This window comes from Epinephelus lanceolatus, chromosome 20 (genome assembly GCF_041903045.1).
Source record: "Epinephelus lanceolatus isolate andai-2023 chromosome 20, ASM4190304v1, whole genome shotgun sequence".
In the NCBI taxonomy this organism is placed as follows: Eukaryota; Metazoa; Chordata; class Actinopteri; order Perciformes; family Serranidae; genus Epinephelus; species Epinephelus lanceolatus.
In genome coordinates, this window is record NC_135753.1 from 19,640,553 (window position 1) to 19,659,669 (window position 19,117).

At 40.7% G+C, this 19,117-nt stretch overlaps 1 protein-coding gene across 2 annotated transcripts in view; it reads right to left on the minus strand.

The window, feature by feature from the left end:
• The window catches only part of plod2 (procollagen-lysine, 2-oxoglutarate 5-dioxygenase 2), a 41,148-nt gene that overhangs the window by 18,395 nt on the left and 3,636 nt on the right, over positions 1 to 19,117 (minus strand). For both annotated transcript variants that reach the window (XM_033638326.2, XM_033638325.2), the window contains exons 2-4: positions 8,634 to 8,725; positions 5,890 to 6,026; positions 2,236 to 2,399 (exon numbers count right to left, since the gene is read on the minus strand). In XM_033638326.2, the coding sequence (XP_033494217.1) occupies positions 2,236 to 2,399; positions 5,890 to 6,026; positions 8,634 to 8,725 (393 nt within the window). The remainder of the gene's footprint in view (positions 1 to 2,235; positions 2,400 to 5,889; positions 6,027 to 8,633; positions 8,726 to 19,117) is intronic.

Here is a 19,117-nt window from a genome sequence, read left to right on the forward strand (position 1 = left end):
GGCACTAACCCCAGGCACACAAGTAATGGGCAGGGACTCTCTTTTCCCACAGTCTGGGGATAGAAAGGAGTGCAATCATGGGCAGTAAGGAAGCTGTACGTTTTAACTGTCTCCAAGCAGTGTGTGCAAAAATCACAGCCTCTCTAAATGTACATTCTCATGGCAGTCTTTCCTCTAGTTTTACCCTGTCTACTCTTTTTTTCTGATTTTGCTCAGGACACTGACCACAGTGACAGATTGCAGGGTTTGGTGATGTCGCTGGTGCGCTGCAGTTTGCATCCCATCATTTTAAAAAAAGCTGTAGACACTGTAAACAAGTCGGCGGGTAGATGTGACATAATCTAAATGGCAGGAGCGAGAAAAAGTTAAAAGGAAATCATGACAGTTTATGCAAATCATATTGTCGGTAGCTTATCCACAAAATGATGGTTTTAAAGAGTGCTGGGAAGTGCGTGCCTTTTTGACCCAAAAATTCAAAGATTTTTCTTGCTCTGCTGGAAAACACTGTACAATATTCTGACTGCAGAGTTGTCAAGAAAGCATGGAACATGGAACAATAGGACTTACAATACATTTAAAAGTTCACGACTATTGAAAAGTTAAGAAAACTTTCATTTACAGCTCTTGCCACGCTTGTTGCTAATCCCCCTCATTGGTTTTTGGTCCCTGGCTTACTTTAGTAATACTGTAGTCTCTGTGACAATGTTGCGTGGTACCAGATGCTATAAAACATTACCAAATGGTCACTTGGGCGGTAGCCCTAGGAACATAAACAAGACCTGCAATTTTATACAAACTGTGGCACGTTTTGGGGGCCAAGACAAATCCACATGTCATGTCAATGACAATGAATGCTAAACAGTCTGTGATCTGTCTGAGACAGCTAGGCTCCAATATGGGAGGTCAGACCAGACTGATGACCACAGGGAGAGCAGTAATTCAATGTCCTGAGCAACTGGCAGGATTCAGCTGGCTATGGATTATGGATGAGGACTTACTTTCACTGTTTCATTTGTTTAAAAGATCTGTGAGTCAGAGTCTGATTCAGGGTGCAGCACATTGAGCTCAGCATAGAGCTGAGCCAGTGGCTAGTAGCAAACGGTGCTAATTCTATAAACAGCGCTGCTGACAATGGCAACAGTTAACGGTGCTGACCTGGGGGGAAATTGGAGGGTGGGTGCCACGCTTCTGCGAATATGACGTGGGTCGGGACAGCATTATCAGCAGTACCCGCTGTATGAGCGCAGTGCAGAGTGGCGCTGATTAGCTAGCCAGTAGGATACACACATAGGGACTCACATACACTGACGTGGATCGTCTACCAAAACAAATAGCAGAGAAGCTCATATTACAGCACACACAGAGAGGGAGCGTGACTTCATTCTCTGCTCAGGACACAATTACTCCACTGTGTCTTTACATAGCAAATAGTTGCTCGCTCTGAATTTTGTATAAAGCTCCTTATATTATTATGCCTGCAAACATCTTTTACTTGTAATGTAGTTGCATGCCAATGCAAAAATAAGAAAGGTGACCACTTAGAAAGTGGCTGAAAAGGAACAAAGTTCGTATTCAGTTTTCACATGAATGGGCTTCTGTCACCTCCTGTCTACTTGGACAGGAAATTCCTCAAGGAGCCAGTTTACAGGGAAAATAAACTTCCATTTTATGGCAAGAGATAATAATAAATGTCTAGTGGTTTTATATTTTAGAACTAACTCCAGTCTGTTGTCATTTCTTGAGGTTAAGCCAACAACAGTGAGGCTGCACTGCTGTTCAGCCTTCTGAATTCCAAGGCCTGCATGACTTCAGTCTTTGACAGCTGATAGTTTAAAGTACAAAACCATGTGCACACATTCAAGTTAGGTGTTTACAACTAGATTACTCTCTAAAAACTAGTTTGTGGGATTCTTAATATTGTCTTCATATGATGAAATTAATTTTATTGCATCAATCTGTACAGATGAGTGTATGGGTATCAGTTAAGGTTAGAATTACTCGGGGTAGGGTTAAGGGTAGTAGGGTTAGGATTGACCATGAGGTTGGGGTTGGGTTAGGGATACACCATGGTAAGCGTGACACTTAAACATCTACTTTTATTTTACCAAATACTTGAGTATTTAAGGGACTTTGCATTATCCAAGCAATGTGTTAAAGTAGCATCTTGTTAGCTGTGACAGAGAAGATTCAACAGGTCAAAACATTTTGATCATATTTTGAATTTTTGGAACCCACCTCCAGAGTTGAGGTAGCGCTTGCCACTGCGAATTGAGGGGTACTTGTCAGCTAGTCGCTTATCTGGCCATATCAGTCCCTCTGCAGCAAAAAGCACCTTGTGATTGGCTTGCTGGAACTTCCTGAGAATCTCCTCTGGTCCTCCGGCAAAGATAAGGTCATAGCTAAAAGAAAGGATTTAAAATGAAATACAACAGATCAGTATCATGCTCCTCCCTTCAGGGACAGCCTGGCAGTTTTCTTAAGGTATTTTATCTTGAATCTGACATGACTTGCTTGAGACAGATAGGAATCTAAATGTAAACAGTGAGCATTCTTTGTGAGTGAGCATCGTATAGGCGAGCATTTCTCGACTATTACTGAAAGTCTTTCCCAGAAGAGTCCTGCTTTGACAGACATTCACACACAGAGCTCTGTGACAGACGAAGGAAAAAGTGCCTAACCCTTTAAATAGGCCTTGTGGTGACTTGTTTAAACGCATGTTGTGATTCAAAGGGCAGAATTTTTAGGCTGTGGAAACTCCTAATGTTTCAGGCAATTGTATTTAGAGGTGTGAAGTCATAACAGTAAAAGAGCTGATTCATCTTGGTGACACCATTTCCACACAGTCACTGACTATAAAACACTCTCTTCTGGAAATGACTTCGGTTCTGTACTTGTGTCTGTGCTCTATACACAGTAGTCTAAAAGTGACCAATCCAAAAAAAAAAAAATCTTGCACATTATACACTTAATTTATATAAAGTGGCAGGAAATGGAAAAGACATCCTGAACCACCTCGGTCAGGCATGTGATGAGAGGAAGAGAAGTCTAGTGTAGGTGAGAAAGCCTGTAAGCCCTACTGTATCCACATCTGGCCGACACATGTCCATACAAGAACCCTCTGTCCCTTGTTAACTCATCAATCATAGTCACTGCTGCAGTATAAAGAGCATACGAAACATTCATGACCATGTTTAAAGTTAAATATTAAAAATAAATAAGACTAACATGGCCTGGGAATGAACTGTGTCACATTCTCTTTGTGGGTGATGACTTTGTTATCATCGGAGATTGCTTCATTTCTTTGCTCCTACAACAGAACTAACTGTGACTGTGACTGCGATATTTGCTTTGGACTTGGTTTTAGCAGTTATCTTAACACTAAGATCGCTCTTGGTATTCGAAACCCATTTAATTAGAGGACTCATCTACACTCGACTTACCAGTGGAATTCTATCAATAGCTCGCAGGGCAGATATAGATTAATTCTTCTGCTCCTCCTTAACTACACAGTGCACTACCCAGGTCTGGAGCGAAACAGACAGCCTGCTTGCTGCATTTACATGCATCTCACCAACTGGTTTCCAGTGGTAAGCCTTGGCTACTCTACACTGCTCATTCAGTGATTACAGCTAGCAAAAATACTCATGTATAAATTAAATCAGATTCCAAACGTTACAACACTATATGCTGTACAAATTTAAAGTTTTTTCCTCATTATCTGCTAGCTTAATGTCTGATATCAATCAAGGGTAAGATCATGTCAATTGTTGCCAGAACTCGCGAGAGTATGTTGCTAAAACAGAGACATGATTCCAACAAAGTTAATTTTCTCCTGATTTGTGTGTCTGGGAAAAAAACGCCATTTCAGTGTCAGAATGTCTAGAAGGGTTCTGGCTTGTACACAATGGGTCCAATATCTACGTAAGTGACTATGGGACTAAGGGAACGATCTTAATCTGTACTCTAGGAAATAAATCTAAAGTGGGCCATCTCAGTTTATCCACCGTCCTTGCCAATAGTAATGCCATCCCGACCCAACACCATTGCTGTAAAAAGATTGTGCCCACCCTCTTGTCACCCCCCAGATCATCCCAGTGAGTATGCGTCTCACTATAAGCTCTGTTAGCACTGTTGCCAGTTACAACATGGCTAGTGGTGCTAACCTAGTTGACATCGCTAAAGGGGTCTTGCCTCTCAAAATGAAGCTGCTTACTCACAGGAGCTACGTTACCAGCAGTAATAGTAAATGAGCTAAGGCGCTAGCTAACCTAACTCCCGCTAGCTAACCTAACTCCCACCAAACTTAGGTAAAATCACACCACCTCTAAATGGAAAGTGCTTTGAAATGATATGCTAATGCTCACACTGAGTCAACAAAGCATATACCAAAAGGAAAAGCATATTGTATTTCATGTAACTTTGCGTTTTTTCATGAAAACTAACCGGATACTTATTGGTTAATAGATGTCAGGCCATTGAGAGCAAAGTTAACCAAAACTGACATCCCTAGATGGTAGCTATGGTAAATTCTAAGAAGCATCCAAGGAAAGTGTCTGAATCGGATGCTCCAGACATGTGCCCTTGAAAGAGTGCTCCTGAAGGCTGGAAGATACAGCAAGCTCACCTAGTTTGTGTAACTACTCTCACTGCCAGAGAGGGAGACAAAAGTTCCTCACTGGAGATTTAAGTAATTAACAGAGAGCACTTAAAGCTTATGTTTCAATACATATTTAATGATGGACAGTGGACTCAGCTGTGTGTTTGTATACTGACTGTCCCCATTCCACTGGGTTTCAACCATGAATTAGTGGCTTTAACCCTCGTCACACCTACCAAACTGGCAAACATATCTGAAAGTGTTGTGCACCAGTGAGAGAAAACATACCTCCTAAACTCTAAAGTGGAAACCACCACCTTTTTATACTGGCATTACAAAGGTTTGGTGTTTGAAAATACAGAAACCTCCCTAACTGGTTACATTTTCCATTTTAAAAGCCCAAAAGTCCTTACTACATCCATGACAAATTCCTACCAATTGCAAATGTGCACAGAGCAACCGAAAATGTTCTGGCTGTGACTGGCAATTGAAGTCTCTGTTCAAGGTATATGGCTTTTGAATTGCATGCAATCATTCTTTTCATTATGCGAATTTCAGCCCACGCTCAGAGCTCAACAACACAGTGAATAAATTTCAACTCAGTAAGTGAATTACATATATGGGACAAAAAGTAAGGCTGTGACTGAACCAGACACTGTCAAACCTGGCAAGGTGGTCCAACAGGATTAAAATTTTAAAATACATAAAATACATTTGAATGTCTGAAGCACAGATGCAATTTACTACCTGTTTGAAGGGTGTGACAACTTCGCACAGCAATTATAGCTTGCATTATTCATGTGACATGGTGCACTAAGTATCATCATCTTCTGCTCCATTTGAGGAAATATGGCCTGCAAAGCTGTTATTATTCTAAACCACTCACATTAACTCAGTGAAACTTTCCATCGGCTCTGAAAACTCATCATTCAGCTACCTGCACGTGAAAATTACTCTCCTCGTATACTTGCCAACGCTCTGTAATAATGCCTTAACATGAATGAGCGGAGGGCGGTTAAGAGCTACATGAATGGGCAGGAACCCCTCTCACGGAGGAGGCATCGCTTTCAAAGCATTCATTATAGTCTGTGATTGTGAAAATTAGTTTAATTTCTAATTCATAGATCTACACAGTGATTAAAGGTCCCGCTCCTGTTATGGGAATGTTTGTTATGGCGTTGTTTTATTTCATATCAGAGCTCAACCTCGAAGAAAAGTAACACAAGTGAGCAAATAAAACATGAATAACAAACAATACAAAAAAAGCTAAAAATGTCTGTTTGTCAACATACCTGTCCACGGAAAGGACAATGAGATCCTCCTGGTCAGCCAGAGCCTCCATGGCCTCCTTCAGTAGTCTGACTTTTTGCCCTCCGCCGATAGAGCGACCCACGTCACCACCCTTCCACGCTTCTCCCATTCCCAGCACCTGAGACAAAACAGATGAAGTTGTAGAGCCCAACATGAGCTGGTTTGACACCAGACTTCACCAGAAGGCAGCCTAGCAGCACTGTAAAAATAACCAAACCTCTAAAGGCCATTACTCATTTTTTTCAAGACCGGGTAGTAATTCTGCCAATGGGAGAGAAATTCTCACTTTCTAATATGTAAGACATTTCCAAGAACTTTCCTGGAGTAAGGCAGAGTGAGAGGGTCCACTAACCCTCAGTGGTAACTTGAGTGGCAGATTTTTTTAAGCTCCTGTGTGTAAGTGCTGCCAAAACATATTTCACTAAACAAGACACAATCTTACTGGTTAGTAAACAACTGTGAATGAAAATAAAGTATGCAGATGGGCCAAATGGGCTGAGTTAAAGGTCCAGTCTGGAGGATTTAGGGGGATATATTGTTTGAAGTAGAAGATATTATAATTGGTATGTTTACTTTAATGTAGTACAGTGTCATACAGTACAGTATGACATTTTTCACTGGGTGGGGCTTAGCTGGAGGCAATACAGTTCTTCACAGACATTAGCTAGCGCTAGCTAGCAATTTCTGTTGGCTTGTTTTAGACAAGACGAGTGGTGCATTCCGAAATACTTATTCCAAGTGCCTGAGTGCACTCTGGCACAGACTGGACCGTTCATAAATTCGGAGTGCTGTCGGAATGTATTATTAGGTTATCCAGAGCGCCGCACTGTCAGAGTGGCAGAGCGCAGTGGATGGATGATTTGGCAGGATTGCTGAAGGTGGGATGGCCGGCATTGTAAATGATTACGATGCCAATCTTACAAAGGAGGACGACACTTGAACGGTTTCCTCCTGTTTGTTTTGCTATCAAAGCTAACGTTAGCTAATGCTCTAAAAAGTTAGCGTCACAGAGAAATCCAATATTCATCTTAATACCTCCCCAGTTTCTGATTAGGTGGACATGATAACCCTTAATACACAAAGCGTTATTCATCCCTACAACAGTAAATACTTCCTCCCTAACCTTATATGAAGTGTGCGCTACACATGTGAGCATTTTTGATCATCACCTCTATCTAGTCCTGTCATCTTATCACATTTAACCATAGTTGTCTTTGTTTATGTTGAAGGGTAACGACTGTAATGCGATAAAAGTTAACTTTTAAGCCATGACTCCTTCTATTCTAGCACCCAGTCACACATTTTAAGACTCCTATGTAGCCTACAGCTCTGTGGTGGCAAGTCATGTTTCGCCTCCAGTTAACAAATTGACGTCATTGTGTTGTTGGCCCTAAAAGCTACTATAAAAGTCAGCATGTTTTCATAACCGTAGAATGAGCTGTTTATATCTACATAGGGAACGGTCCCCGTCCACAAAGACTGCCATGTTTCTGCAGTTGCCAAGAACGGACAAACCAAACCCTAGCTCTAGATAGGGCCATTCACATTTTCCTGTCGGCTACCATAGTTAGCAGCCCCTTCGCAACAAAAGCATAGGATAAACACAGATGTTTTAACTTGAAACTGCTTTGTTTTTAGCGTTGAAGATCACCAGAGGAAGAGACCTTGGCGGATAATTCAGCTCCCAGTAAAAACCTCCCAAAAGTCTGGATCTGAAGTTATTATGGAAAAAAGGTGAGCACAGATTAGCAGGTGCTCGGTTAGCAGCCCGTCTCTGGCATGCCAAACAACCTTGGATTTGTGACATGAAACTGCTTTGTTCAGTGTTTTTACTGGATTAAATCACCAGGTCTGCTTGTTTTGGAGAGGAGGAGACCTCTGTGGCTCATGGTAAAAACCTCCTGAATGTCTGTATCAAACATAAGGTGAGCACACAGTAAGTTATCAGAGAAAATAGGTAAGCAAACATTAGCAGGTGGTGGAATAGCGTCCCGTGTGCGACATGCCAAACAGCTTAGGAGAATCACTTATTTGTAATGTGAAACTGCTTTATTCACTGTTTTTACTGTTTTTAATCAACTGGTCCATTTGCTTTGGAAAGGAAAAGACCTCTGTGGACAATTCAGCTCATGGTAAAAATTCCTGCACAATGAACACTTCAATCCTCAATCTGCAATCCTCACCAGTAGCTGCCACTAAATCCCCCTAAATCTCACACACAGGATCTTTAACACTGAGTAACACCTACGTTGAAGTAAAATTATCAGATACTTCTTATTCTCTGTCTACTTGTAAGTCTCATTGGGTTTGCCGTACAAAGATGAGTACACACCAAGCCCCTAGAAGGCTGGCACAGTAGCTTGCTAGTATGTTTCGACACAAGATGGAACAACAACAGGTGCAGCAGGGTCACACAGAATGGCAAAAGCCTGAGCAAATGCAGGCTGTGCACTGACTCTGACCTCTGAGCATAAAAAAACAATGTTTTTCATTTTTTTACTGCTGGTTTCAACCTCAGCAGGGGAATTCCGGACCCACTTTGAGAAGTATCCCTTTCAGATGGATGTTTTCGTAGCTTGCTGCACTTTGTTTCCTTTAACAGGCCCAATCAATCTTGGGAAGTGTGTGTTGAAAACATTTGGCTGCTGTGGGAGTGTCGCTTCGTTAGCGGGGACAAGACGCACATTTGTGGGTATAATTTTAAAATATGAGAAGACAATCTTACCTTCACATTGTACTTGAAATAGTTTGCAGACTGCATAAAGCGGAGGAAGCCATCTGTTTCCTCTGTGGCAACAGCGAGGACGAGCAATTTTTCTGCAAAAGACAGAAACACATTTCCACAACCTTACTTACGGGACTTATAAAGTCATCACATATTTTTTGGCGACCAAATTATAGGGATGCACGGATATACTCTTGTGGCATTTAAGTTGTGAATTTAAAGCAAATTCTTGGTTTCCACTGAAGGATATCCACAGGAATATGTCTAGTGTTTGACGCTTATATATAAAGTCCTGAGATTCCAAATTATGTCAACCAAGCTCTTTTAAACCTCAGACTTATGTCAACAAACTGGTAGCTATTTGGTTTAGCCGGCTAAACCTACATCTCAAATTAGTAACATCTACTGTAGTTATGATCTGATTCAAAAACAGAAGCGTATTTTTAAACATTATTTCTTTCTTCTTGTGTCAAAGGAACTCCCATAAACCTCCAGGACATTTCCAGTGGCCATGAGTGCTGATGTCTGAGGTTTAAGAAAGGGTTAGACCAAATACAAATTAGCACCATAGCCTCATGTGAAGCTGGACTAGATTACACCCACTAAGCTTCTTTTCACTTGTTCTATTATGTTTTCTAAAACCATCTGAGGATAGCCTTGATAAAAAAAAAAGAAAAAGGCTGAAATATGTGATTGTGAGCCAAGGAAGGAAGTACCCCCGGATCTCTAGATCCGGTTCATCAAACTCTGTTAGTGCATGAAGGGGGAGTACACAGCATTAGTTCCCAGCATCCCAGAGATATATTCAAAAAGTGCCAAATGTTAATGTTGCTCTGGCAAGCAGTCAGATAGGCCAGCAAAAAGTTAATGACACTTTAATATGGCTTTATTGGACCACTTGAATACTAATCCTGCTTTTCATGTTTCGAGAGCCAATCTGCTTTCTATTTAATATACAACACTACGTTCCACTAAACCCTTGTAAATGATTTATTGGACATTGGCAAGTAGGATTGGAAGTATTCTAGAGAACACTATAAAGGCCCCGAAAGTGCACTCTGCCCCAGAACACAGTTAAAGAGCTAGAATACAAAGATAGACATGCCTGCATTGTTTCATTTTTGTGGATATTTGCCGTTAGCCTGGTGCTCATTTATTTATCTTGTTGACTGCACAGCAAATCTCAACATGCACATAAATATTCACACTATAAAAAAAGATATATTGATGTCACTTTTCATTCAGTACAAGCCCCGTCACCACAACTGTGTGATCGTACAAACCAGCTGCCATAGAAGAGGAAAGTTGGAATAGGGATATAGAATAAACCCAACAAAAATCATCAGAAACAGAAATAATATGTGCTGAACAGTCAGTACTCTGTGGATGCTTAAAAGTTGGGCATAAATTGAGATTCTGACATCCACTGTATCTGTACTTTATTCCCACACCGGAGAAGTAACCAACAAAGCCTGAGGGCATACAAGAGCCAAGGTCTTATTCTAAATCATTATGTGTCAGCAAAATCAAAATCACCCATCTCCCACCCACTCATCCACACTTTAAGTCCATTACATGCAGCCTCCTTGTGGCTCTTTTCCATCCATTTCCTGTCAATGTGACTTAGCCATTCTGTCATCCCAGTCTAGCCTGCGGCCCTGTCGTCGCTCTAATAGCCATTCCAGTACTCTTCTGACACAGAGGTTCTTTTACAGGTTGGAAATAGTTCCCTGTCTGCCTCGAACTGGGCAGATTCAGAGCAACGTGAGTTTTAAATTAAGCACTGCACAGAGGGAAGGGGATGTCTTTTCTGGGCCACAGGTGAGTCTATGTTCTTGTTCTTGGCTTGGGATGATGAAGCGTAGTGCAGAGAGGGGTTAGTATCTCACACGTTGTGGAAACACATTTTCTGGCAGTTAGATATGTTCAGTGTAATATGTGCATGTGTGAGGACCAATTCGTCTGGCAAAAAGATATATTCTAAATCAAACTAGGCTTCTATTTTTCTCCGTTCTTGCTGTGTGAAGCAAACCTTGGGCAAAGCTAAGGGCCTTTTTTAAACAAAAATATATCTTATTGATGTTCAAATATGTGGATAATGGAGCACACTTTCAGACAGTCTCTTGTGGAAGCCATCCACAGCATTACAACATCAAAAGTGCCACACATTGTTACGTAACAAATGAAAAAAGAGAGCTTCAAACTGAGTTCAGACACAGCTTACTCTCTCACCTCTGTACAGCTGGTCAATCACAGCGTAATGTGTGTGTGAATGTTGGAATGTCTGTATTGGAAGGTTGCAGACATGGTTGGAAACAGCCCCTTCAATTTAAGGTGCAGTGGGGAGGGGGTGTCCGAAGGTATTGGACTGTCTAGCAGGCAGCTCTGACATACTGGTGTCTGAAGAATGCTCTGCTGAGATTTCTTGGCAATATTTGGAGACCTCCAGGAAATTTCACTATTCATAATGCTCTGATTACAGCCAGGACACATGTTTTGTATTTCACTCTGCAATGAACTCAGTTATGTTTTCTGTTCATATAAAATAAAAAAACCATCACCAGTAGCATTGTTTGTATTTGTGCAATAAAAGCCAGTGGTGAGCTGGAGGTTGTGCTTCCTGCTCTAGTATCACTTACATATGTTAATTTCATAAACGCTAAACTACTAAGAGCTTTGCTTTCGCACACATTTTTAAAACAAAAACACTGACTGCCTGTGATGTCACTGAAAAAATGTGCCTTCAGGATGAAATAGGCTGACAGCCACCAATTACCCCTCGGTGACTTTGCCCTGACCTTATGGAACCACTCACTTTCCTCCATTCGTAAACATGCAGGCCACATCAGTGCATCTCAACAAGCAAGCTCCCTGTTAAGTGCAGCCTGGGGATGCAAACCACGTTTGATTTAAAAGAGATGAGACGGACACTTTTATTTCCTACATTAAACAAACACATCAGCAGATCTCTTTCATGGCTTTTCCATACACAACTCCTGATGGAAAAGAATCCCTTCAGATTTACAGAGGCCTCATGTGAACTCAGGTGGAAACCTTGGCTGGATTTTGTGATATTGTCTCCAAATACATCACAAAGCACATCGCGAAGACTTATGATCTGCAAATTCTATGCCAAGCCAAGGCCACATGTCTGCTTTTTCATATGATGTTGAAATGAGGGTTGTCAGTATGCTGCTTTTAATCCAGATTTTGATTGGGCTTTCTGTTTCTTGCCCGGTAATTATCTTGTTATCAGTTTGGCACAATATTTTAAGAAAGATTGTCAAAGGTCCAATGTGTAGGATTTATGGGCATCTATTGGCATAACTTTATTACAGTCATAACTATGTTTTCATTGGTCTATAATTACCTAAAAGTCAGAATAGCTGTCTTTTCATGACCTTAGAATGACCAGTTCATATCTACATACAGAGCAAGTCCTCTTCCATGTTATTCTACTGTAGCCCAGAAAGGACAAATCAAAAACTGGCTTTAAATAAGGCCAGTCGCATTTTCGCATTGGCCCCCATAGTTCTCCTACACACTTGGCACACGGGAGAAGTTTCAGTTCTGCAAACTTACCACTAGATGCCACTAAATCATACATGTCTTTAGGTAAATCCTTGATCCTACCCTGTGTCTGTATGTTTGCATCCACTGGGGTCCATCACCCACAAATATAGTCCTAGCGTCATTGTTTACAAGGAGTAAGGGAAACAATTATTCTTAGATGCATCACAAAATAATCAGAAATTTAAACCCAATTCTCAAAAATTATATAGGACCAAGCTGTAAGTTTCTTACGACTCAACCAATCGGATGGTGAAATATAACATACATAAAACATGCATTGTGCTTAGGTTCTACTACTATTATATTGATAAAAGATAATGGAAGAAAATTAGTTTATTACAAATGTGCTATGTTTTAGAAGTATCAAGTTGCCACACAATGATTAAAAATTATCATGTATAGAAATAAATTAAAAAATTGATATGTCTAGATACATCTATAATTGTTTTGTAATTGCATCGTAGCCCTCGAAATCAGAATCAAATTGAATTGTGAGGTACTTAGAGAGTCCTACCCCTAGCATGTATGCAGATGACAACCAATTCTATGCTACACCATTGATTAACGCCCACTTACTGTTTTATTTCAAATACACATTTACTAAGTTAAATCTTAGGTTAACAACCTGGGAATTACTCTAACGTCACTGATTAAAATGTTGATATCTGTGTGTAAAATATTACCATAACAGGCACATATCATTTTCAAAATTTTGCCAAGGTAACCTAATTATTGTCATATTTGGTTAGCTCATGGTTCCATGACTGTGCTGATTAGTCTTTTTCTTTCATCCCTAACACACTCATCTGAAAAAGCCAAAATGCCTCACTTGATTTCCCTTTGCCTTTAATTTATAAATAGCTCAGAGGTCTCAAGACCAATCAGAGTATTTGCCTATTTCATGCATCATGCAGACTGTGTATGATTTTCTGTTAGTAAGGATGCTTCTTGTGCTTCATTGTTCAAATGAATCCCCAAGGAGAAGAAACAATTACTTAAGGATAAAAGACGTACAAATCTACTTTCTAATCTAATGACAGATTTAAATCCTGGGTCAGCTGGCCAGTCCTTTGATGTGTCTTTTTATGTGAATCACACTAATGATGAAATAAAACTGAGATGCAGATGGCAACCCTTAAAAGGAGATGTGTTTAAATCACTGTGATTGTGGAGGATGAATGTCTAGTCAGAGTTAACACAGGAACCTCTCATGTCAGCACTGCATGAACAGCCCACAGCAGGAGAGGAATGCAGCTCATACAGTGCTGCTGTAACTCTTCTCCAAGAAAGGCATCAATGCCAAATGGTCTTTCACTCCCTCTCGCTCTTTCTTTAGACCACATGGGACTGGCCGTCTAGGTAAACTTTCACACTTCAATGAGCAAAAGTTCTGACTCAATGGCTGGAGCCTAAGCTTAAGTAAGCATTTCTCGCAGAACGGGAAACGGTATCATGGGAATGTTCCCTGGCCTTGGCGTAAGGATAACAGGATCTTTCCTCTTTGACGAGACATTCCTAGTTAGTGAACACAAACCAATGTTCTTTCTATTTTGGTCATTCAAGTAAACAGAATTCACAAAGGGTGTCAGGCAAAGGAAAGTGCAAGGAGTTTAATAGTCCATATTCCTTTGTCCTCACATCTATCTGACTGAGTCTGCCTTTAATCTCAAGGTAAAGCAAGGGGCTATGAGATGAGGGGGGGAAACATTGCTTTAAACCAAATCAGATCTGATTTATACTTGCAAGGATTGCACAGTAATGCTTAATTCTGCTGTATTCTGTGAGTGCAACCCAGTGTGCCATGCCTAGACCTGGAGATTTGCCAGGGGATGAGCACCCTCCTGAAAAGCCAGCACTCATTATATGAAATGTGACTTTAACTTTATCTCAAGTCAGTGAACCGAAATAACGAAAGTAGACATCACTATCAGGGTACATGGAGAGTGGTAAGAAATTGTTTAAATATGCTGAGTGTAACACTCCAGGGTGTGTACTCTTCATAAATGAGCCTTAGCATTTGAGCTTTGCCAAAATTTCAACAGTAACACACACTGCCACGTTGTACTGTTGAAACCCCTCATGGTATTACTCAAAGTCATGTACACCCTCCCCATCTTGGTGACTGTTTACTCTAAAAGATTGTGGAATTTCAAGCCAGGTTGCATATCAACATTAGAGTTTTCTGTTGGTATGTAATGCGTGGTGAATGTCGTCATAATTTGGCCACCTCAGCAGGAATACAAATGGAGACAGACTCGTTGCACATGTCCGAAGTAAATGCAAGGTAATACCTAAGTAGAGAAAACTGAAAGGCAAGTAAGGCGGTGGCCTACAGCAAGGGGAAGACAGCATTTTAAAGACATCAATGTGTAAGCAAAGCCAAAATCCATATTTTAGACTGACCAAGCTAATTCAGAGAAGAAATGTCTCTCTGTCCACAGGGGCCTGCAAAACATTCCTGATGGTCATTCAGATCCATTTTGCAGAAGATGAAAGTGTCATGTTCATGTGTATGTAGAGGTTACTGTAAATCTGGCACTACCTGTATTTTATCTTACGATCAAATAGTGGTTTTGTAACTTGAAAAAGTTGTTCATTTTACTAAAAAAAAAAAAACATTCAAATGCTGCTGCTTAGGGACACAGCTGGAACTAGTAAGATGCTAACTCGCCATTAGTACAAAATTGCATTTAATCCAGCTGTAATACAAGACATGACTACTTCTCTGGACTTTATCAAATGGACGAGGGGTAGTCTGGAGAAGCACAATGCCATTTTTAAACCTCCAATATGTGATGTTTTTTTCAGTTTGGGGGCAGCGGAAACAGATTGTGAACATATGTTAACCTATCATCACCTTTTAAGTTAATATGGTGAATTAGTCGAACAGTTGCTTACTACACATCGAGCAGTTAAGGAGTAACATTAACATTCATTTGGAGTCATTTTTTCTGGCCACCTGGTGTATGTAATGCCAGTATTCTCTTTCAGCTCTGTTTTTGGTTTCCTACCAACACCCGAGGGAAATATCTGGCTCTTTAGCTGCTAAATGTGTCTGTCTGTCGTTTGGTGCTGAGCAGGTAGTGTACAGTGGGTTTTTAAAGCTGTTCCAGAGAAAATAGCTGCCTGCTGTGGCTGAAAATGAGGCTATGATAGCAGTGAGAGGGAACCAAAACAGTAAAATTGCAGAGCAGAGAGCTACAAAATGAGCTGAAACTCTATAAAGCTCTGTAAAGCCGAGGGGGTCTGCAGATTCAGGTGGTAATTCTCTGTATATCCATCGCTACAAGCCACCCTTTTCACATTGTCACTTGATATATTCTAATTATAAAAATGTCAATCACAGCCAGTTTGAGGTTTAAGCACTGGGATATGCTTGGAAAGAAGTAGTTCCTGCTGTGTTGTCCGACCTGGTTTGAGGTTAGATGTGTTTATACCGTGGACTGTATATAAAGATGGACGACGTGACAGCTCCCTAAAAGTGAAGCCAAAATATTTCTTGTGGGTGGCTGCAGTATAGGTCATAAACCCTGCACCCTCCACGATAATAGATGGGACATGGGCCAAACTAAAAAATCAAAGTACAGGTCTAAAACCGTTTCCTAAAGCTTGTCATCTTAGGTAGTTGTTATCATGTTGATGTATGTTCACATGCTCACTTTTCTGATACATTTGGTTTGAATGACTTATTTGATGCTATAATAAGGGGGTGTGATGTCATGATTGACGGCTGTGTGTGTCAGTCGGTGTGCTTGCAGTTAAGTTGGGGTCAGGCGGGTGTATGAGCAGGACCTCAATACCGTGGCTCCACTTCTCAATCACTTTTGTGCACACTCTTGGTACTTCTCACAGTCAAGGATGCTTCCTTGGTAGGATGGGTCGTTCTGATTTGGGTCCTACAGAGGCTAGGCAAGACTCCTTCCTGGCATTCAGTGAACACACATCGGAACAGGCCAGCAAGAGGCCAGGTGTGCATCACTGACTTCAGTTCCGGCAAATTGTGTGCAAAGAATTGTGGGTGCTTGCAGCTGAGGATACACACTTGCATCTTTGAAAAATCTCTGAAGGAAGGACCTGAATTCGAAGGCTCTTTGAAATTGGAACAGTCCTTCAGTGGGATTCAATGACATAGCCTCCTTGAAATTCAGCTATTTAAAGATCCTTCCTTTGCTTTGAGAAGCACCATCTGACTCTAAATGATGCAAGATGGCAGCACCAGTATTTGGGATATAGTTGGTAGTATTTTCATACAGTGGGAGGAAGAAAGTGGAGACATGGTGCCAATCTTTAGACGACAGCTGTAGCTCAGGAGGTAGCGCGGGTCATTCACCAATCAGAAGATCCGTGATTCAATCCCCAGCTCCTGCAGTCTGCATTTTGAAGTATCCTTGAGATAGATACCGAACCCCACATTGCTCCCGATGGTTGTTGCATAGGTGTGCGAGTTAGTTATGGCTGTGTAGCAGGTGGCAATGTAATGGAATGATAAATATTAGCATTAACTGACTCAGCAGCCCCACAAAGTCCTCCATATATCATGAGTTTCGTACGGGTGGGTTGGACCTAATCAGAATGTCACTACATAGAAAAATAAATACAATTTGCTAAAATGAGGGCAAAATTATTTTATCAGTGATTGTACCATTAAAAATCACATAAAAAAAAGAAGTTAAGAGGCTTTTCATCTCTTTACATTAGGTTGATATTCTGATAATTCCAGGGAGGAATACGTATAATAATTTTTACGGAAATGACTACCTAAAAATATACAAGCACAGACACAAGCATGAGGAGTAAAGCCAACAAAATGATTAGTAATAAATCATAAAACAGCACAGTGTAATCAAGTGTAGCCTTGCACGGTAGCCTTGGCCATAAGTGTGTCAATGTGTATGTGAATGTGGGTGAATGTGACTCATTGTGTGAAAAGCCCTTTGAATGGTTGGAAGACTAGAAAGGCGCTATACAAATGTAAGTCCATCCAAGTCCACTTTATATATAGTCTATGGTTTATACCTGATCCAAACAGCCACAGGTGAAGGTGAAAAGCCGGCTGTCATAGAGAGCCATCTCTTTATTCCTCAGCTCTCAGCCAAACATAGCATGCTACTCAACCTAAAGTTTCTTTTAAAGATTTTCCAGCCTTAGAATGCATTAAATTTTTAATGTAGATACAAGCACAGAGGTAGCACTTCAGATATCTAAAAGCCAGAAGCCCCTAGACATGCAGACATTCCTAGCCGCCTAAAACAAACCATTGTTGCCAGGTGAGTAATCCATGTGTTTGTAATTATCTGTAGTCACCTTATTTAAGGGACGGTTGTACAGGGGACTAGAAAACCTAATGCATACAGGTTTGTTGGTCAGAGGGTATTTTTAGCCGCCCACAGCTATAATAGAGTTAATCTTCTAGTGCTGTTTCAGAGCCACCATAATTGATAAAACACACTATTTCCATAACACACAAGCCATGTAGTGCATCTGCAGAATAAGCCTGTGTTTTCAATTACACATGTCAAACCACAGGCACTTTAGTCCTAGGATGTGGCATGATGTCACCGGTGCAGGGTCGGGAAACAATTTGGTAGTCTCGTCAAACGTCATTTTGAATCAAGATTAACTTATTTATTCCACCCTACAACAACAACTATAATGAAGAATGAAATAACTAAATTGGTGTATGTCATGCTGTGCTCCTGTCAGGGGTAATGATTACAGTTGGGGCGGTCATTTTCCTCCACCACAATCCGGTGTGACTGTAGAGCTTCAAATCCTTCACTGTTGACAGTAACACACCTAGTTTAATTCAACATAATGAACTTAGAGTTTACCAATTTAACTTCTAACTTGTGCTTTAACTTTTGTGCTGAATTGCTGTGAGCGTTAAAGCAGAACACAACTTTACGATATAAGCTATTATATTTTGATAAAATTTCCAGCAAAGGGGATATAAGCCAAGTCTTTAACTGTACAACCACATGCTGCTTCTTTCAAACGGTCCCGTTTCTCTACCTGGAAAGTGAATTGAAAATGTTTTAAAGAGGAGCAGTGAGCTGCTCCCTGACAACATGTTTGGCATCTGCATCGTCTTCTCAGCTCGCTGATTTATTTAATCAGGCATCAGTGGTGACTAAATACAATCTGCAATCCCTGGCTCTTAAAAAGGACAGGAAAATGGCTGTACTTTGACATTTTTCCTTGGAAATCCCTGATGTTAGTGTATCAGTTAGTCTGTCAATCACCTAAAGTAATAACCAGGAACACTTTCATAAAAGTAAATGTCTGTTTATTTTGTATATTTTTTACTGATTATAGCTGTGATTCAACCTAGGGCAAGTTCCCCTGGATAAAGCTGCAAACGTCTGACAGTCATACACTGATTATTTACTGTGATGTCTCATTTTCCTGCAGCCACTTCTCTCCTTTTAAAAACTACATCACACTGTTACGGTGAATATTCCAATCTTAGTATCTGCAATATGTTGACAACTACTGATGACTACAACTTAATTTGTGGCAATTTGAACAGTTCACCCTGTCAGTTGTATCAAGATTTAGCCAACATGTCTTGCCAAAAATCAGCAGCTGCTCAATTCCCACTTTCACACTCTAATCATTTAAATGACTTGCTACGTAGTACAATGGGACATTTGTGCAATAGCCATAGTCCTGACAACTTCACTGAATGTCATCTGTTTTCATTATTGCTAAAGAGGAAGACATTGCATCATGGGAGTTGTCTGCTTGATATCATGTCGACCTTATCTCTTTGACAGATGGCAGAATACCTCAGACGCAGCTAAGAAAAAAAAGAGACCAAGAAAAAGAAAAAGAAGACGACACAGCGCATATTTGGCTGAATAGGAGGCACGAAACCAACCTTGTGGTGATATAGTGACAATGTTCTGAGG